The 20,216-nt window shown below is 42.3% G+C and overlaps 8 protein-coding genes across 8 annotated transcripts; 6 read left to right on the plus strand and 2 right to left on the minus strand.

Annotated features, from left to right (window-relative positions):
- Positions 1–573: 573 nt before the first annotated feature.
- Positions 574–1,624, plus strand: SS1G_09610 (GTP cyclohydrolase; the record flags this gene model as incomplete). Its single annotated transcript, XM_001588927.1, has 3 exons — positions 574–871; positions 952–1,256; positions 1,316–1,624. The coding sequence occupies 3 exons, from the start codon at positions 574–576 to the stop codon at positions 1,622–1,624; spliced, it is 912 nt and encodes a 303-aa protein (XP_001588977.1).
- Positions 1,625–1,925: 301 nt separating this feature from the next.
- On the minus strand, positions 1,926–2,746 carry SS1G_09611 (hypothetical protein; the record flags this gene model as incomplete). The annotated part of the gene is made up of 2 exons (XM_001588928.1): positions 1,926–2,479; positions 2,572–2,746. The coding sequence occupies 2 exons, from the start codon at positions 2,744–2,746 to the stop codon at positions 1,926–1,928; spliced, it is 729 nt and encodes a 242-aa protein (XP_001588978.1).
- Positions 2,747–3,323: 577 nt separating this feature from the next.
- Positions 3,324–4,791, plus strand: SS1G_09612 (hypothetical protein; the record flags this gene model as incomplete). The annotated part of the gene is made up of 2 exons (XM_001588929.1): positions 3,324–3,705; positions 3,764–4,791. 2 exons carry the CDS (start codon positions 3,324–3,326, stop codon positions 4,789–4,791), a joined length of 1,410 nt encoding a protein of 469 aa, XP_001588979.1.
- A 970-nt stretch (positions 4,792–5,761) lies between these two features.
- Positions 5,762–8,518, minus strand: SS1G_09613 (hypothetical protein; the record flags this gene model as incomplete). Its single annotated transcript, XM_001588930.1, has 5 exons — positions 5,762–6,312; positions 6,490–7,108; positions 7,150–7,974; positions 8,159–8,181; positions 8,512–8,518. 5 exons carry the CDS (start codon positions 8,516–8,518, stop codon positions 5,762–5,764), a joined length of 2,025 nt encoding a protein of 674 aa, XP_001588980.1.
- Positions 8,519–12,176: 3,658 nt separating this feature from the next.
- Positions 12,177–14,114, plus strand: SS1G_09614 (hypothetical protein; the record flags this gene model as incomplete). Its single annotated transcript, XM_001588931.1, has 1 exon — positions 12,177–14,114. One exon carries the CDS (start codon positions 12,177–12,179, stop codon positions 14,112–14,114), a length of 1,938 nt encoding a protein of 645 aa, XP_001588981.1.
- A 1,567-nt stretch (positions 14,115–15,681) lies between these two features.
- SS1G_09615 (hypothetical protein) lies at positions 15,682–16,645 on the plus strand (the record flags this gene model as incomplete). Its single annotated transcript, XM_001588932.1, has 3 exons — positions 15,682–15,758; positions 15,821–16,226; positions 16,328–16,645. 3 exons carry the CDS (start codon positions 15,682–15,684, stop codon positions 16,643–16,645), a joined length of 801 nt encoding a protein of 266 aa, XP_001588982.1.
- Positions 16,646–17,671: 1,026 nt separating this feature from the next.
- SS1G_09616 (hypothetical protein) lies at positions 17,672–18,088 on the plus strand (the record flags this gene model as incomplete). Its single annotated transcript, XM_001588933.1, has 1 exon — positions 17,672–18,088. The coding sequence occupies one exon, from the start codon at positions 17,672–17,674 to the stop codon at positions 18,086–18,088; it is 417 nt and encodes a 138-aa protein (XP_001588983.1).
- A 255-nt stretch (positions 18,089–18,343) lies between these two features.
- SS1G_09617 (predicted protein) lies at positions 18,344–18,640 on the plus strand (the record flags this gene model as incomplete). Its single annotated transcript, XM_001588934.1, has 2 exons — positions 18,344–18,411; positions 18,604–18,640. 2 exons carry the CDS (start codon positions 18,344–18,346, stop codon positions 18,638–18,640), a joined length of 105 nt encoding a protein of 34 aa, XP_001588984.1.
- Positions 18,641–20,216: the final 1,576 nt, after the last annotated feature.

The raw sequence follows: 20,216 nt of genomic DNA on the forward strand, positions 1-20,216 counted from the left end.
TCGGTAGGTATCATGCAGTGACTCTTGGGCTAGTAGCCGGTGCTAAATTGATAAGTAATGAAAATAGCCCGAAGCTCTTATCGATGATGATAAGTCCAACAAGTCCTAGTTGTAGAACACAAGAAGAACGTAGGGAGATATTGTTGAAAATGTATTGTTTTTCTTAAAGGATGGATGGATCTGGTGGTAATGTATCGGGAGGTGAGACCTACACCGGTATGTACTTTCTTTGAGATTCATTGGTGTAAGGTGGTTGGTTGGTAATTCGTTGGTGATTCATGCAGACAAGGCTGAAGCTGAGGATGAGGCTGAGGATGGGGCTGACGCTGACCCCGGTCATATCCCCGGACTCCGTGCCTGCCGTACCTGTGCAAATGCTACCTGAATAATTGTTAGCGGCACTTCAACCCTTATCTCGGAGAGACAATACCTACGTACAGTAATCGCTCACTGCACTGATAAAATTTCTTTGATTACCATCACCCCATTTATACATCATTTAATTTTTCCCACTTCAAACAAACACTTTATAAAATACAAATTTTCATTCAACTCAATTCCATTTCTTCCATTATGGTACAATTCTCCAACCAAGATGGAAACAAGGAGGAAGCGGAGAAGGAAACCAGGGAATTCAATGGAGGAAATTCCAAGCGCAAATCTGAAAGTAATTGGGAAGGCGGAGAAATGACTAAGAAGAAGAAGAGGAAGTCAAAGGCGAATGGTCATCATGGACATCGAAGACATAGTGTCAGCACCAAACCAGCCAGAGATCCAAGAGATGAGGCGGCAGACACTCCGGAAGAGACTCCTGTTGAGGTTTCGAGAAGTCCCAGTCCAGTCATTGATTTTGATGGTTTGAGTCGGCCTAGTATGTCGTCATCCTCTTCCGTCACTGCCGCACTTGACCAAATGTTATTCTTTCGCTCCTGTAGCTAATATACATTTCAGGCAAAGGCGCGCGAGAACGTCTTGACGAATCTCCAGAACAAGCAGCTGTCCGCATGTCAAAATTGACAGGCGCAGTTCGCACAATCCTCGAATGCATAGGTGAAGATCCGGATCGAGAAGGTCTCTTAGCCACCCCCGAGCGATACGCAAAAGCAATGCTATACCTCACGAAGGGATATCAGGAAAATGTCAGGGACATTGTCAATGATGCAATTTTCCATGAGGACCACAATGAATTAGTAATTGTCAAAGATATCGAGGTCTTCAGTATGTGCGAGCATCATATGGTTCCATTCACTGGAAAGGTAAGTTTGTCTCTTTGATGTCTTTGGAAGCCATGGAAGCTTATATCCATGAATCACAGATGCACATTGGCTATATTCCAGATCGAAATGTCATCGGTATTTCAAAGTTACCACGAATTGCAGACATGTTTTCACGAAGGCTACAAATTCAAGAGAGGCTCACCAAAGATGTCGCACATGCCGTTATGGAAATTCTCAAACCACAGGGCGTGGCAGTTGTCATGGAATCGAGCCATTTATGCATGGTCATGCGTGGGGTTGAGAAAACAAGTGCTACGACGATTACGAGCTGTGTTCTTGGTTGCATAGAAAAAAGAGAGAAGACTAGAAATGAGTTTTTCAGCTTGGTGGGCTTGAATAGAAGATAGATGATTGGTAAAAGGGGTGGTACATTGCATTTGCATTTTGCGGCGTTTTGGGTTAAGGTACGATGGTCTTCAACACTACCATGGGAAGGCGTTCATTGTTTGGTCTTAACGCCATTTATGTCTGTATTGGATAATTTTTCTATGCTAGGCCTTTGCCCTGGAACTCAATAAATACGAACTGGAAGGACGATCAACTTCGTTGGCATGTTTTCACTATACGGTTCTTACCACATATAGCTATTGTTCTCAAATGTAAATGCGCTGATCCGTTCCTATTTTGTTCCTCTGCTTTTGTTTATCATCATCGCACTACAGCTAAACCTCCAAGCTCCCCTTTTTCTATTTGCTCTACCAGAGTCACAACAGTATCCCATATCTTCTCCGCGACTTCGTCCACACCACTTCCCGCATTGATGGCCTTCATTATACTTCGCTCATGCTCAAAGCCTTTGATAGCCGTGTTCTGTAACCTCAAAAATCCATCCCTAACTCTCCTCTGCATCTCTCTCGTTTCGTACTTCTCATCCCCATATCCTCCTCGTTTTTCCGCTTCCTCAGGTTCTAAATCCAAGAATATCACTTTATCAGGCATTGGTAATCCTATTTCAGGGTTCTTGCACCATTCGAGGGAAAGGTGGTTTGGAGAATCCGTCGGATACTTCGAAGAAGTATAAATCATTCCAGAGTAGTAATAACGATCGCATACAATTGTGTACCCTTGTGCAATAAACTGATGGATTTCCTGAGCTTTCTCCCATCGATTCGCCGAGAAGAGAAGGTGTATTGCCTGATCTGGCAGAATAGTAGAAGATTGTAGATAGGAATTTATCTGTTGACCGATCGAGGTTGTTCTGTCTTGATCTGTGAGCTTGAAGCCTTTGGCTTTGATCAGGAAGGGTGTATCTAGTAATTGAATACAAAATGTGCAGTAATGAGAAAGTAAATACCGGGAAATCGCATCAGCTTCACATTTCGTCCAGAAGCATATAGTCTATCGCATAACTTCCTCACTTGTGTCGTTTTTCCAGCCCGGTCTAGCCCTTCGATCAAGATGAATGAGCCGCGAGAGAGAGGTCGTGAGGGCTCGCCGTAAGGATAGGGATCTATAGTGGTAGTGGTCATCTTGTAACGTATACAGAAATGTATCTTTGGAAGAATGATTGAAAATTGAATGAATGAGTGACAGAAGATAGCGGGGTATGTGTTGCAGAATGGCAGAATGTGGCGGGGAGGGGAGCTGCCTTTTTCAGCAAAGCTACGACAATGCGTTCTGATCAAATCAAAGGAAAAAGAGCGTATGAAAATTCCAATGTCCAATCTAGGTATGGCAGTGGTAGGAATTGTAGTACCATGAAGTAAAATGAAGCGAAAAGTATCTAAAGCAGTTCTGCCCAGAACTCCGTAGGTAGCCTCGTGCAAGAGTTCAGCCTTGTGGTCCTTTAGCTCCAACAATCAGTGAGGTACCGTTCAAAGAATATCTCGCGACATATATTAATAAATGCGCCGACAACAATATTTAATCATCCCGATGTCAGCAATTCAAAAGCCTTTTGGACCTTCCTCCATCTTCTCCACAGGCGAATCCTCCGGCTAAATATATTTGTGACTTTATTCGCCATCGCATCAAGTCCATCAAACTTCAATACCAATCTGCGACCGATCCCCTCGTCTTTAGAAACCCAAAGCTCAATTGATCAATATGTCGGATCCTAAGTTAGTATGGAACCCAGATAATGTTCGTGACGTCGCAGAATCTGTCGGTATTTCACAGCTTGGGGAAGAAGCAGTGAGGGCATTATCACAAGAGGTCGAATACCGAGTCGGACAGGTCATTGTCGAAGCAATGCGATTTATGCATCAAGGGAAAAGAACAGTATTAGGAACACAAGACATTTCGCAGGCGCTTAAAGTCCTGGATGTCGAACCACTCTATGGTTACGAATCGACGAGACCACTAAGATTCGGGGAGGCAAGCTTAGGTCCTGGCCAACCACTCTTTTACATTGAGGATGAAGAAGTAGATTTTGAGAAACTGATCAATGCGCCTTTACCAAAGGTTCCGAGGGATATGTCATTTACTGGTAAGAAAGATATTATCAAAATTAAGAGCGTGAATATGGTGCTAATACCATCCAACAGCACATTGGCTCGCGGTCGAAGGTGTCCAGCCATCAATTCCGCAAAATCCCACGACAGCAGAAGCTCGTGCAAACGACCTGGTACCTAAAGGTCCAGGTGCAAATCCAGCTCTTGGAGCTTTGGCTGGCAATGATAATGTTTCGGTCAAGCCTTTAGTCAAACACATTGTGTCCAAAGAGTTAATACTATTCTTCGATAAAATCCGCGCAGCTATTCTAGATGATGACAATGATCCGGAAGTTGTTACATTGAGGGAATCCGCCCTGGAAAGTGTAAGATCGGACCCGGGTCTTCATCAATTGGTGCCGTATTTTGTTCACTTCATTGCAGAGAAAGTTACTCATTCCTTGGGCAATCTCTTCGTATTACAACAAATGTTGAAATTATCAGATGCCCTCATTTCAAATAAAACCCTCTTTGTCAATCCTTACATATCCAGTCTTTGCCCACCTATTCTTACATGTCTAGTCGGTCGCACACTTGGCACAGGAGCCTCAGATGAATTGAAAGAAAAATATCAACTGCGGGATACAGCAGCATCTCTCATCGGCGTTATCTCAAAGAAATACACGGAATCAAACGCACAGCTCAGGGCAAGGCTAGCAAGGTCATGCCTAAAATTCTTCTTAGATCCAACACGCTCTCCGGGAGAATATTATGGGGCTATCAGTGGACTTCTAGCAATCGGCGGTCCCGATGGTGTTAAAGCTCTCATTCTTCCAAACTTGAACGCTTTCGATTATGTGTTAAACAAGTTAAGGAGTGACAGGACCGGGGACGATAAGGAAATACAGATGTTGATTGCGGTACTTATGAAAGCTGTGATGAGTCTTTCTCAAGAGGCTGAAATTCATGTGAATGGTACAAATGGTGCCAATGGTAATGGAATGAATGGCATGATGGATGTAGATGACCATGAGGGAAAACAACTGGAAGAGTATCTGGGAACCACTATCGGAAAAAGGGTACGGAACGTGAGAGATCATAAGTTGAACAAGGCAATTTTAGAAACGAGAGAGAAGAACTAGAGACATTTAGTCTACGGAGCTGCATGTCGAGACATTATGGGCGTTTGAGGGTGTATCTAGGGAAGTATGGATTTGGCCAGGGATCGATATAAGGGCATTTACTTCTACTGCTCCAATATGCAGTTGAAACTACGACGCGCCTTTCGCATACCTTAATGAGTAGGGATGTACTTTAGTGGGAAATAATGAATTACAATAATTGAAACTTGGTTGGTACTCTTTATTGATGAATCCCTTTGTCCTGGAAAACAAGAGCTTCACCTCAATGATCGTATATCAATCAACCAGCTTTCTATCGGCTCTCATTCGAAATTCAAAACTTACTCATCTTGTCATAATACCCCGAAATGCAAGAATTTAAGGCTGTCCTATCTATGTTCCCGTCCTAATCTACTTCCCTTCTCAACTATTTAAGCTTTAATGGCATAAAAACCTGGTTGAGCTAAGTTCCCCTTTGGTGTAACATCCCGTTCTCTGCGCGGATAACTTGGTTCTGTAAATAATGCGACAGTTCAAAATTCTGCCGACCATTATTCTCCTTTGCTGAAAGTCTATTATTGCTTTGTCCAGTTGAAATGCTTCTGCAAACATGAGGATGTCAAATGCTCATCTCTCGCAAGTTCGGGATGGGCATCCACTGAAGGAGTAAGACTTACTAGCACCTCAAGTGTTGCATTTAAGAAGGTCCATTCAATTGAGAGTGTTTTTTTTTTGGAAGTTAGGGGATTGTGAAGTTAGAAACGAAAATCATAGAAGTGAGGAGATCAGGGAAATATACAGAGGCGGCTTGTGCAGCCTCGTTTTGAGGGACCTATTGATTGCAAGGGGGCTACAAAATATGCAATAGCCCATGACATGGGACTACAAGATTTTCCAGAACTGATAAGTATGCAAAGAGACGAGGAGTATAAAGAGAGACATCTTTCCATTTCAGTCAAATGCGAAAAGGGGCCAGACTAATCAAATTCTCCTAACTACCGCCATGAACGTAATAATCAACTGGATATCCCAGCCACTTGCACTGTTCTAAGTCGACGAAGCTTTGGGCTTTCCCTGGCCAATCAATCAACATCATACTGCCCTTTTCCCCTCCAGCACCTACCTCCTCCCATTTTCCAGCCAGTTGAATGCCCTTCTGCGCGGTTTCGTATCCCCTACTTTTCAAAAATCCATCATCTGGATTCGGATTTCCCGTCCTGACAAATGCTCCAAAGTAACTGACACTTAACTCCAAGCTCCACAAGTCCTCAGCATCTCGGAACTGCAATCCGGTATTGAAAGCTCCAAATACCCATGGCATATCAGCTCCATGGAATCTGAAATATGGCAAATTTGGGTTTCCATTAGGGTAGCCAGGCGAGGTTTGAGGTCCACCAAGCCCATTAGGGTCATAGCCGGCAATGGTCCTATCCATCTCATAGAAATAGCTCGACTTGAAAATGCTATTTTTGGAGCCCGCGAACATCGTTGCCTGATCTACACATCTGAAATCTTTATCCGTCGCCACCCGCTGTGACACGTCTGTTGCGAATTGGTGAGTCAGTGTTATCCATGAAGGACAAAATTTAGAAGAAAATGAGAGACAAAGTGTTATCAGATAAAAGAGATGATGTTTTTGAGAAAGAGTTAAAACAGGTTGCAGATTGAAGAACAGAATTGGGTGTGAAGAACAAGGAAATTTGGAACTCGTTTACATACTAAATGAGTCAAGCGTGATGTTTCCAGTGTCGTAGTAAGGGAACAGCTCACTATCAATTATAGATTGAGCATAGGACTGAGATATACTTAAAGAAGCAGCGATGCCAGCTACTTCGGAAGTGACAGGCTTCGAAGGGTAGACGGAACCGATTGATGCGCCATCATTGGCGGTGACACCAAATATCACATCCACGTAGGCTGTGCTGCCATTATGATTGACAAGGTCGAGTTCCGCTGTGTTAACATAGTGGCCATCCTGAACAACGTATTGCGCGGCGTAGTTGAGTTGAACCAAAGGTAAGGCGGGAACATTTTTGAGGCAGGCAATTTGATCGGGTAAAGATGCTTGATTGCATCCTGACTCCTGAAATATATTCTGGCCAACTCTGGCATATGATTCTGGTATAGTGAGATATGTGGAGTAAGTGGTTGCATAGTCACCTGAGAGTCCAAGATCTACACCACCACCGAGGTTGGACATGGCCACTGCAGCTTGAAACTTTCCTATTGCTGGTGGTGAGCCTAGAAGTACTCGGACTGATCCTGCTCCAGCTGATTCACCGATGATTGTAATTCGGTTCGGATCTCCTCCAAAAGAAGCGATATTTTTCACCGTCCACTAAAACATATTAACCTCGATGACCATCGCAGAAAACTAACAGAATGTATTACCTCTAGAGCGTTAATTTGGTCAGCAATACCAAAGTTTCCCGTAATATTCGTTCCAGGAATGGCCAGAAACCCCAAGGTTGAAAGCCGGTAATTAATATTCACCACAACAATATCCTCTCTGCTAGCCAAATCACCTCCATCACTCAGTTGATCAGCACCACTTCCAGTAACGTATCCACCACCATGGATCCAAAACATGACCGGTCTTAAACCCTTGGTAGAATTTGCTTTAGGAATATATGGAGTCTGGATGTTGAGAAACAAACAATCCTCGCTTCCGCCGGAAACCTGAGCGCATTGTGATCCATATGCGGTTGCTTGAATTGTCTGACCCGTGGGTGAGTATGGCGTAGAATAGACGAATCTTTCTGGTGGATTTGCATATGGTATACCGAGAAAACGGAATGATTTTTGGTTGCGGAATCCGACGTATGTATTCCCTCCTGCACCAACAGAAACCTTGTTGCTACTGCTAGCGACGGCCGTTCCAGGTTGACTTTCATCACTAGACTGAGTACAAAGAACCGGCAGTTTCACATCGTTATAAGCAGACTTCGGAAAGCTCAATCCATGAATTGAGTCATAGGAAACAATTCCACCGTCAATGATATATAGTTGTGATGATGAGGCGCGACCACGGTATGCTTGGTATGATAGGGGAAGTAGAAAATCAGACGTTTGGCGTTTTATTGTGCTACTGCTGAGCAGCTTTTCATTCAAAGCCTCACATGCTGCGAGTGCATCTTTCGAAGAGTGAGGGTCGAGAAGAATGAATCCCACGTGGTTTATATCATCAGAAGCATTAAGGTTATTCTGATACAAAAGTGTCAATGATGTATCAGTATTTGAGAGAGCTGATATGACCGGAACTACAAGCGAGGCGAAAAGAGGAAGAAAGTGTAGACTGGACAGGCGAAACATTGTTATAGGGCTAACTAACTCAGTTCACAGGGTTGCATCGCATTCTTATATATTTTGAATTTGCCTCCTCACAAACCCCGTCTGTCTGTTGATATTTATCTGACTTTATTAGCATTTAGCCAGGTACACCGACTGAAATGCATTTAATCGCAGTGGATCAGTTACTCGGCATTTCATCTGACTTTAAAGATCATCGGGAAAATTTCCCGTCACTCAGTCGTTGTGCTCTTTCCAGCAAGGTTATACAATTTATCCGCCATGCGGAAGGCCCGCAATCTGCGCGGGGTAATGAGACAGAATTTATCCAGCTCCGTTTCTCCGCTTTCAATCGGTTGATAGCTACTGATTCATGTTGGTTGGTGGACAATGGGGGAATAGAGAGGAAGAAATGGAAAGAATGTATCAAATAAGATGACCAAGCCTAAATACCTAGCATATGTAATTTTTGCCTGCTTAAGGCGATAGAAATGTTTGAGATCTTGGATCAGAATATAAGGAATAAGAAGTTAATGATTTTGAAGTATTGGTACCTATAATTGAATGCTGGTCTAGTTGGTGAATACATAATTCGTGTAAAGGCCCATATCATAGGGGGGTTTTCGGTAAGGACGGGAAATAGCACTCTCCTATATAGTTCTTCAAAAATCTTGTCCAGAGCATGAAACTACACTAGGGAAAACCTTGAATAGAGTTGAGGCAAATCGGTTCCGACGATAGAATAACAACTCATAGTGCGTCTCTCTGTATAATGCACCGGAGCCCTCAATTGTGCCCGGGCCCCGGCCACCGAGAAACTATAAACCGGCTGGAGTTTCAAATTCGGTTTAAACTTATCCAACTCCTGCTGATGAAATAGGATCTTACGAAGGGGTACACAAATATCGCCCTGGAATTGGGTCAAGCATTCGAATGAGAGCTAAAATTAGACCACTAGTTCCACTGTTGTACGGCGGGATTTCTTTAGCCACGAGACGACGAAAAGTTTTGGCAGTGCTCTCGCTCTCGTGTCAAGATCAGAGCACCTATAAAAGGAAAAGAAATATAACCTTTCCTACCAACAAAAAATCAGGACTCAAAAAACCACTACAATTAAAGTAGGTAGAAACGAAAGTTGGTAAACTAATCAGTCAAATATGCTGCTGTTCAATGAACCAGATATTCCGCCCTCCTCTTTCCATCCGTCGAAAAAATGAAATCAACTATCAAGAGCCTTGCCAGAAGATAAATACTGATCAACCCTTCGAGGATAGCTCTTCGCATTCTGGAAGAGTTTATTGAAACCAACAAAAATTGACGACGAAGAGAGGATAAGACATACCATATGAAGTTCTTAAATCATTTGACGACCCCAAAAGGAAGACTATAAAAGCAAACAAGAATGAAATAAACAAAGCCAACTGAGAAACTTATGAATGGTGAGTACGATGACTAGTAATATCAATTTATAGAAGGGTGACATGATTATAACTGGAATGCAGACCAGCCCCTTGAAGAAACAGCAGGAAAGTTGAAAACTGGATATCTACCTATCCACATCAAAGTATTACCATGATTTCAAAAGACATATCGACACCCCTTCATCATGACGTGATAGTGTGATAACCAGTAAATAGTAGCTAGTATGTATATCGCAAACGCAAAGTATGATATTGAATGTTCAATCACCGCGAATTTATTCAACTAAGCGTTTTTGTTGATTGAGAAAAACTGCAAGTGCTGTCATGAGCTACAAGTATCTGTGACAATTATGTGAGGTTGAAGGGTGGCTAGAGGGGCAGAGGGGCAGAGGGGCAGAGGGGCAGAGTAAGAGGAATTTCGAGAATGATATGAGCACTTTGGTTTATCATGATGAGCATTTATGGTGAAAAGAAAGAAAAGAAACACCCTTCTCATCAATCACGTGCCTCTTTCATTTTTCCATTGTCCAAGCTAGAGAGAGAGAGAGACACACAAAGCCTCACCTTCCACCCCCCCCCCCCCCCCTCTTCATATTTGAAAAGAAACACCTTTATGTCACCTCGTTTCTCTTCTTTATCTAATCAGATTATCTGATCATCTCGAACAATCAAAAACTCCGTTCTCGGAGCCCCCTTTCTCTTTTTTACACATCTGATAAGCATACCAATCCACCCATTCATCCATTCTTCTACTGTACGGTCCACTGTTAGATCCGTACGGATGCATACATTAATTCATCATTTGTCAATCAAAACTCGCGATTAAATTAATACTCGCATCCGATTGTAAGATTACATTGATACCCGCCTGACGCGATTATGTATTTGAAGTCAGGGTATAGTGTTGGCGATGGCGAGACTATTTTAGTTGTGAATAATGAACATTGAATACTCAAGTATGTATCGGTGGAAAGTGGACACGGAAAAGAATATCTCGTGTCGTCTTTCCTTGGTTCTTCTCCATCCTATCTTCAAACTTGCATGAGAAACAATGGTACAGTATAGAAAAGAAAGCTAATGCAAGAAATCATCAACTTGGTGTATCTCTTACGTGTAGAATGAATGCTACGTCTCTTTGAGCGGAGAAGTAAGATTACTTCGTGCAGTGGTTAATGTGGAACGCAGGGAAGAAAATTTATAGTTATCAGATCCTGCAGGCTGCAGCGTAATCAAGCCAATCTGATAAAGAGACTCCCCAACAGTGGGATAAGGTCAAAAGATCACAAGATCTAATCTGATCCATCTAATCTGATCTTTTCCCTGTTGCTTATTGATACCCTGGTACAAATGAGTAACGTTGACTTTTGATGTAGGGAGTAAGGCTTGCCGGCTACTCTTTTTCACCTCCTTTTTTTGCCGTCACCTCACCGTCACCTCACCGTCATATCATTCATCATGTCAGATCAAGCCACCGATTGCATTTATGAGCCCACCTTTCGGATCAGATAAGTAGTAGGAACTTTTCCATGGTGGAGATTGTGTTGGCCTTGAAGGCTTGAACATCACTCTCATTACGTCCGGAAAGATTAGGATCGTCTCAGTTGGTCTTGATCTGTAAAGTTCTTGGATCGGAAGACTTTTAGTAAAAGAAGAGATTTAAGACTTAATGATATTTTCGCTAAGTGATATGATAGTGATACCAAACAGGGTGAATGTTATTGCAAAGGGAAATCATAGCTAATAATGCAAGTATTGAATATGAAGAGTAGACTAAATCGATCATATGCGGAAGATATACAAGATGGAACACACACAGCAGTGTGGAAGGTGCAGATGTTAATAACTTGGAAGACGACCCAATCTTTGATAAATGCAAGCAAAGAGACGACCCAAGAGATGATGGATGTTTGGATATTCTAGGTTTTTGCTTGCATGCACACTTCTTTCAGTAGAAGAAACGATAATCTATATCAGAAACAAAAAAAGGAATGCATTTATGCTCTCTAAAGCCTTGATGATGTTTTGTTGTTTTTTATTTTTATATACAAGATTTGTTATAATTTGTAATATATCTTCTAAACTTGTATAATCAAAGGTTATTACCTATTAAATTGATCATCCCGATTTTACTTCTAGCTGATTAATCCCGGTGTCGGCCGAGGTTCTGCTTCAAATACAATTCGACCTAATGCCTAGGCTCTCTAATATCAAGGAACCCTAGAACACTTTTCATGGAAGAACGAAAGACAAAATAAAGATCAAAATAATTCCGCCACTCTCATCTCTCTCCATTGAATATTTTTCTTTTCAACTTCTTATTTTACAGTCCTTCTACGAGTAAGAGAAAAAGAATTTCACCAGCAATTTATCAATTAATATCTTTCGCTTCATTACGGTTAATTACGGTCGAAGAATCAGGAACAATTGGATAGACTACCGATACTCCGTTCAATAATAACAATCCTTCAAAAGACTGCTCGAGTACCGTACGTATGATCCATTTATTTCATATCTTACATCATCTATCTATCAATTGATAAACACCAAACTTGGATTGACATACCTACTAACTACATCACCAAGTTTAGCTCGAGCACAACTGTCTTTTCCTTCCTCTCCTGTCAATTTTCAGCATTCATACTATCATACACATATTATATGATCCGTCAGCGCCATTCATCAATTCTACTTCGAAACATGTCGCGTCCACAAATCTTGAGAATGGCTACTACATCTCATTGTATACCACAAGAACCACAACTTGAGTCGCCCAGTTCCCAAGTCTCCCAGGCCCCATCTCTCACCTACTCATCCTCTTCTTCCTCCGACCTCGAACCCGAAGAAATTGAGCCACGTCGCCGCCGGGCCTCGACCAAACTTATATCACAAAATGCTACCGATATGCAAAGAATTATCGGAGGAGCGGGTGCAAGATTGCTGGAAAAATGTTGTGGCGGGGGTTGCTGTATGGCAATTACCAAAACCAATGGTCTCACATATGAAAGACCCAGGTTACCAGATGATGATGCTTACAGGAGCTTGGAACTAAAGATTGACACAATTCCTACACGATTGACCAGTCTGCCAGATTTACCCGAGAAGAATATGGAGATTCTTCCTTTGCAGAAGGAGAAAGGTCAAGATCTTGTCGAGGGTATGAAATCTTTGGAAGTCAACGAGAATCGAGGAGCCATCACTGTTGAGCCATCAATGGATGTCGTAGATGTCGCAGATATTCAACAGGCCATCTCGCACACTGATTCTGGAATTGGCATGGAAAATGGTTCAATTGACTTCACACCACATCATGCAAAATCAGATGTCGACACCAAAGTTCAACCACCTTCGTTCGTTCAACCACATCCACCTTATGAAGTTTACTCTGCGAGAATATTTAACACTAGAGAATTGACGAAACCTGGTGCGGAGAAGAGAACCTTTCATTTCGATCTGGATGTGACGGATTATCCAGAGGAAGGTGGTGTTGATTTCAAGGTTGGTGGCGCAATTGGTGTTATGGCACCAAATGAAGAATCAATGGTTGAAGAAGTATTGGATTTGTTATCAATCCCAAGATTTCTTCGTGATCGAAAGATTTTATTGAAGACATTTTCCGGAAGATGGCCTACAATGTGGGGAGATGATAAACCAAGAGAATTAATCACAACTAGACGTGATCTATTAACTTGGTGTTCCGATATTCAATCATATCCCCCAAATAAGAATATTTTACGATTACTTGCCGAATATGCCATCGATCCAGAAGAGAAGAAGATTTTATTATATCTATGTTCCGCAGAAGGACAAGGAACATTCTGCGATTTCAGAACTGGACCACATATTACTATCCCTCAACTACTTCACGCATTCTCATCTAGCAAACCACCTCTCGATCATCTTCTTTCAGTACTCGAAACTTTGAGACCTCGATTTTACTCCATGTCAAACGATCCTCAAGAAAATTGTGTACCAGTTGAAGGATGTAGCCGACTCATCGAAATCGCAGTCACTGTTCATGAAACGAAAGATTGGCGCGGTGGAAATCGAACTGGTCTTGGGTCAGGATTTTTTGAACGACAAGCCAGAAAATTTATCGAAGCTGAAAAGAGAGGAGAAAAGGTCAACGTTAGAATTCCCATGTTCAAAGGATTGATGGCAAATCCTCTGGCTAGAGAATTCGTTTCCGATGGACCTATGCTTTTGGTGGGTGCAGGTGTAGGAATTGCCCCATTTAGAGGATTCGTTCAACGTCGTCTCAAGAATGCCAATTGTGCAAATAAAGTTTGGGTCCTTCAAGGAGTTAGAGACTCACTTCTTGATGAATTATATTCTGGTGAATGGGGTGTGCATGAATCGGAAGTTAAAAAGGTTGTTCAAAGTCGAAGACCTGGTACTAAACAAGTGAGCAAATATGTTCAGGATGAAGTTAGAAACGAAGCAGATTTGGTCTGGTTTATCATTAATGCTTTGGATGGTAGAATTTTTGTTTGTGGCAGTAGTAAGGGAATGGGTGAAGGTGTTGAGGAGGCACTTGTTGATGTTGCCATGGAGAAAGGTAATTTGGATAGGGAGGAAGCGAAGAACTTTTGGAAGTTGAAGAATGAAGCAGGACAATATATTGCCGAGACTTGGTAGTCAAGTTCACTTCCCTCTTTTTTTCTTCACAGTTCTCACTTGTCACCAAAAATATCCAAGGGTGCGATTACTATGCGAATGGAACGAAAGGCCGTGGATGTATAGGATGTCGATATCTGATTCTGAATTTGGACTGTACTATACGCTTGCTCGGTGGCAGGATACTTTTGCTTTTAAGCAATGAATAGGAGGACTTTGGGTTACATGTCTGCATACAATGGGGTATTGATGGGTGGATCTAGATGTCGATTTTCATTAGCTTGGTGTTGAAGGCGTTTAGACTAGTGGCACCGGGATTGGGAATGGCATAGAATATCAGCAAAAGAATAATCCAAGCAATTGGGGCTACATGATGGGAAATTGATGGTGGGAGATAGGGTAAATAGATATTTATCGGGATGAATGCGTGGTCTACCATGCTTATGCACATACTAGATAGGCTGTGAATGAAAACAATCTGACATACATTTTGGGTTTGAAGTGTGAAGTTGTGAAGTATGAGCCTTGAGGTGGTTCTTCATTGGGATTGTGGATCTTGATGACCCTTATCGGATAGACACTCTGAAACACATGTAAGATCTTACAAAAGCTTGCTAAAACAAGCTTCATCCTACCTGGAGGCCATCTCCACGGAGTAGTTGCCGCGCGGGCGAAATGATGTGATTGGTGAGAAATAGGTACTTATGGCATACATCTCCGTATATCTGTCTACGTATCTACCCATCTATCTTTAACCCTGGCTATTCTCACTCGTTAAAAATCAGACGGGCAAGGTTATGTTCCGAGTGGATAGAATACATGATAACTGTTATCTAATCCTGTAATATTCTTGTTATGACATTTATTATAATAACTCTACCTAGAAGGCGCGGGAAATCATGAGGGGTGGGACGGGAAGGGATAGAGGGAGGGGGATAGGGAGAGATAGAGGAAGGAGGACAGGGAGGGATGGAGGATGGGAAAAGTAAATATGATTCTTGTCTAGATAAGAATACTAATAGGTAGATAGATGATGCAAGTTCAATTGGTAAAATCGAATTGAGTCGAGGAGATACATAGTACCTGAGGTTATAAACTACACGATTCATGAAATATCACATGGTTTTGAGATATGTATCGTAATATTATATCAGCATATGGTAATGTTTGCACATCATGGTACCTACGCATGCTTACTAACATGACTGCATGTTTTTGCGGTGCGGAAAAGGAGATGATTGGTAGATACACCCGTGCACAACCACCACGGCCAGAATCTTTAATAATGCGTTTGTCAGCTTCTCATCGCTTGTCATAAGCATTGGAAATCCCACTGCAATGAGCTTGGACATGTGGGGCCCGACATGGGGGGAATTCCGACTGGCGTCTGTCTCACTCGGGATTGGGTGGTGGGATGGTTGAGAAAAAGGTTATGAGGGAGGAAATTGTTAGAATGAAATTTTAGAATTAATTTCCAATCCTCTGATTTTCAATATATTTGTTAGCATTGCCAACCAACCCGTCAGCCCCACATATCTTCTGCTCGTCCGATCTCTTCATTGGTTGATTCTTGGGTGGGAAGGTGGAGATGTCGTTGGTGTCAATGTCTGTAGCGGGGCAAGAGCGGATTCTAGCTCGACTTTTGCGACGTCCACTGGGTTGGAGGTGAGTTGGTGATGGTTGCGTGCTTGGGGGTATATAAGGGGATTGACTTCTCTGCTCATCAGGTCCAGCAGCACAACTCTCTTCTCTCAATCTCTATCTCTATCTCGAAAGCACTTTCACCGATCCTCAACTCACAACCACACCCCAAAACCACCTACTCACTATACTACCAACAAAATGTCTCCATCAGCACAATTCATCGACCTCCTCAAGGCCCGTCGCACAATCTACACTCTGGAGGCTAAATCTCCCATCCCCGACGCCAAAATTCAAGAGATTGTCGAACAAATCCTCCTTCACACTCCTTCCTCCTTCAACTCTCAAAGTACCAGAGTTGTCTTGTTGTTCAAGGAAGAACACGAGAAGCTTTGGGATATTACCAAGGATGCTTTGAAGGCTATCGTTCCAGAGGCACAATTTGAGGCTACTGCTCAGAGAATTGCTGGATTCAGAGCTGGTTATGGTTCTGTATGTTGAGGATTTCCATTATTCTGTCTACTTTAAATTCTGAATTCTTACTATGATCATTCGGTTTGGGGAAGTCAATATGCTAATAAACTAAACCACAGATTCTCTTCTTCGAAGACCGAAGTGTCGTCTCAAAAATGCAAGCCGGTTTCCCAACCTACGCCGACAAATTCCCAGTCTGGGCCACCCAGAGTGATGCCATGACTCAATATGCCATCTGGACCGCTCTCGAGGCCGAAGGTCTCGGAGCCAATTTACAACATTATGCTCCATTGATCGATGCTAAGGTTGCCGAACAGTGGAAGATTCCAGCTGATTGGGAATTGAATGCTCAGCTCGTTTTTGGTACGCCAACTGCAGCCGCTGGAGAGAAGACTTTCGCTCCGCTTGAGGAGAGATTTAAGGTTTTTGGTGCTTAGATATGGGGAAGGTACATGTGGGAGGATGGGGAAGAGAAGATTAGGGGTCAGAAGAGGAGAATTGTCGATGCGTGCATCGTATGGTGGAAAATAGAAGAATATATATGATAGGGCAGAATAGATACACGATAAAACACTAGATTTTTCTATATTACTACCTTCCTATGTTTCTCTCTCATACCTATCAATGGCATAGAGTTTACGAATCAAGTGAGTATTCAGCGCAAGTGCGTAATGTAAAGCAAAAGGCTTCGTTTCCTCTCAATTGAGTTGAGAAGTGGTAAGCCAATGACGATAGAGACTCATGAATTGGAACCGAAAGCGAACAATTCTCTTCGGAGGTGCTGGTGGATAGATGGATGATTTATATTCTAGATAAAGCGCAGAAAATTGGGCGGAAAAAACTTTTTGTATTCCTTTTCATTTAGATAGTAACGTGTACATGTATCAAATGGCCAGATACTTCCAGTGATATAGAGTCCATTAGCCCCTTTTTATAAGTGAGGAATATCAGATCTCTAGAGCTAATAAGTCTGGGTCTGTCGCTAGTGGCGTAGTACCTAGGTAATTCTTCCAACGATATTATTTCAAAAAGCTGCAGTAGTGAAGACTTATCCTTCATGGCTTTCTGCTTCGCAGTTTATAATGGAATTGAAACTATTCACATAGTATTTTACGCCCTATTGTGGTTGAGCATGATGACTTCACGTCAATAGTCCCGCGAATACATATCGCTTGCCGCAACGGAGTATACCTACTTATGTAAGCAATTAGTCTCGACCTTCAGTAAGGCTTCATGAATTACGGCTCTAGATCGCCAAAAGTCAAAGGACAAAAACACGTGTGATTCTGTTGAAATTTATAGGATTAAACAAGGATTAATATGGGAGATTCGAAAGACAAAAATTTAAATGATGTTGTCAACTTCGCTGTAGATGGCGACATTATCCTGGTTGTTGGCCCAGAAAGAAGAGACTTCGCGTTCATTCACTGTTTCTAAAGACAGCATCGAAACCTTTCTTGGTTATGTTTGGGTCTAATTGGCAAGAAGGCCATGATCTGCTCAACCATGAAGGACCGATAGAGTTATCTCTTCCTGAAGATAACGCCGCTGCGCTGGAAATTATCTTCGCGATCATCCACCACCAGAACAATGAGGTGTCTCGAGCCATTCCTGCACGTCGAGTCCTAGATGTTGCCATTACAACGGACAAGTATGATTTTATCAACGCCATGAAATTAGCAAGCGAGACCTTGCTACGAACTAAGAAAAGGGGAGCTGACGACCTCATGTTTCTCACCGCGGCGGCATACCTGTTCCAAAATGCACAAGCGTTCAAGAAAATTACGAAGGCATTGATCCTCAAATACCCTGCTCCATATCTCAATCTTGCATGCAAAGGGATTGAATCAGTTTTGACTTGGAGAGTATTCCGTGAGTAAATCATTGCCGGTTCCGGCCTGAAACTAACAATCAAATCCAAAGGCTTGCTAGAACAACAGAGAAGCTTTGCAAGTTTAGAACTATCGGAACTCCTTATCTCAGGGATCAATGAACGGACCGGGATGTGTGTTCATATGCGCGGTTGGATGTGTAAATATACATGTGCATATTTAAATTTATTAAAAAATAAGCAACTTTGGCCAGCGAATTTGCTTGGTATTTCTGTCTCCGAAGCAATAGAGGCGGCAGAAAACATGGCGGATCCCATCCCTAGAAATCGAAGTATTGTATACAAGTATGAGTTCAGACCTGATCCAGCAGAGTATAGGAAAGGCCGTTATCGGAGCTTGGAACGACTGAAAAACGGCATTGGGCTTTGCCTACAATGAGTCCGGTCTGGTTCAAGCAGCCCTCAAGGTTATTGTAACCACGACTGTTAGGCTGTAGCAATTGAGAAAGGGGACAATGAACTTTTGGTCTTACAGTCTTACCTGTAATAATGATGCGGTTGTAGAGGAGATGGTAGAGAGTATGGATGCTTCGAGGAGTGATAAAACTTTAGTAGTCTGGATGTCACGTTGAATACAGCAAAAAATAACCAGGCTTTACACATCATTGATGTAGCCAATCTAGATTGTCATTGAAGAGTTTTTCGAGCTTCGGGTGTTACAATGTGGACTGTTACTCGTGACTCTAGCTAGTCCCATCTATTGGTTTATATATGAGTGGTGGAATAGTTGCACAATTTTGATCCTCAAGTCAACTCAGAACCAGTGATGGGAGCAGTATACGGCCTAATTCATGTTACCACCACTATAGTAAGGCGTGTCGCATGTAAAGCTTTCATGAATGAAAGATCATCGGCTCCATCAAGCCTATCATGGAGAGTACACTTTCTTGTCAGCACAACTCTTTACAAACTCTTGTGACCGACGGGTTCAGGGGAATTGTGTTAACCTCAATTTTCCACGCTCGGGTAGCCGAACTACAAGAGGTGACATTGCATTTTTAGTAGCAGAGAAGCTGTATAAAAGAACCCATATCTTTCGAAAATGTGCCCTGAGTATGGAAGCTATCTATTGTAGCTAAGAGTATTCTCAAGGCATTGCTGTCAAGCTTCCCCTAGAGCCGAGGCGTAAATTTAAGGTATGTATTAGGGATTGCTACCGGAGAAACAGCTGTGACACAAAGATTCTAATAGAAGGGTGGTAGTAGGTTGCATGGAAATATCGGCTCATCTAAAGTGTCACTTCATTCATGCGTTTTTGTTCCATGTGACTCTACCTTCTCTTCTTTTCTTACACCTAGGAAGTAAGATAATGTCGTGCGTTTAGCTAGAGTATGCGATCTATTTCTGACTCTTAGCTTAATCTAAAATGATTTTTAATACTACGGCTTTTGTTTACCATGCAACGAGATTTATCGATCTTTCTTTTGGGTGGAAGGGGGGTGGTATGGCGAGGCTTTAGTGGAAGAAAACCGGTAAGGTAAAAGATATACAAATGATACCCTTAAATCGTCCCGGAGAAAGCACAATACACAATCGCAAAAGAAAGCTCTCGTACTGTTAAAACTACCAGGGGCTATACATGAGTTCAAATGACTGGACTGAAGATTTAGGAAAGATGGGATAGTAAAAGACAACTTCTAACAATTTTGCTGCTCGGAGACATCAATCGCCATTGATTAAGTCCTAATGCTGACACACATATCATCCTACCCTAAATATAACCAACGGCATTTAGTCCTAAGATTCTAATTAATGATAACGAATTTTTCTTACGTCCTTCTTTCAGTCATTCTCTCACCCAGTTTATATGCAAGCAGTTCAACCCAATGAACGACTCTTCAGTATTACACAGAAGTGCATGTGTGAAGCCGGATTTGGAATATTTCAAAATTTGAGTGCTTAAATAGACGGCTACGGTCCTCTTAAATATTGCAAAGACTGTGGTTAACGAGTTGAACACCGGCGTGGGCGGAGTAGTTAGTAAGTCACAGAAGTATGTAATTTTGAAATTTGAAGTTAAAAATAAGACGCATTAGCTATCTGTTCGCCCCTTCTTATTCACTAAATTCACCAGTGTATATGCTCATAGTACCATATTTGCTATATGCGCTGGGAAC

Source organism: Sclerotinia sclerotiorum, genomic scaffold, assembly GCF_000146945.2.
Source record: "Sclerotinia sclerotiorum 1980 UF-70 scaffold_14 genomic scaffold, whole genome shotgun sequence".
Lineage (NCBI taxonomy): Eukaryota > Fungi > Ascomycota > Leotiomycetes > Helotiales > Sclerotiniaceae > Sclerotinia > Sclerotinia sclerotiorum.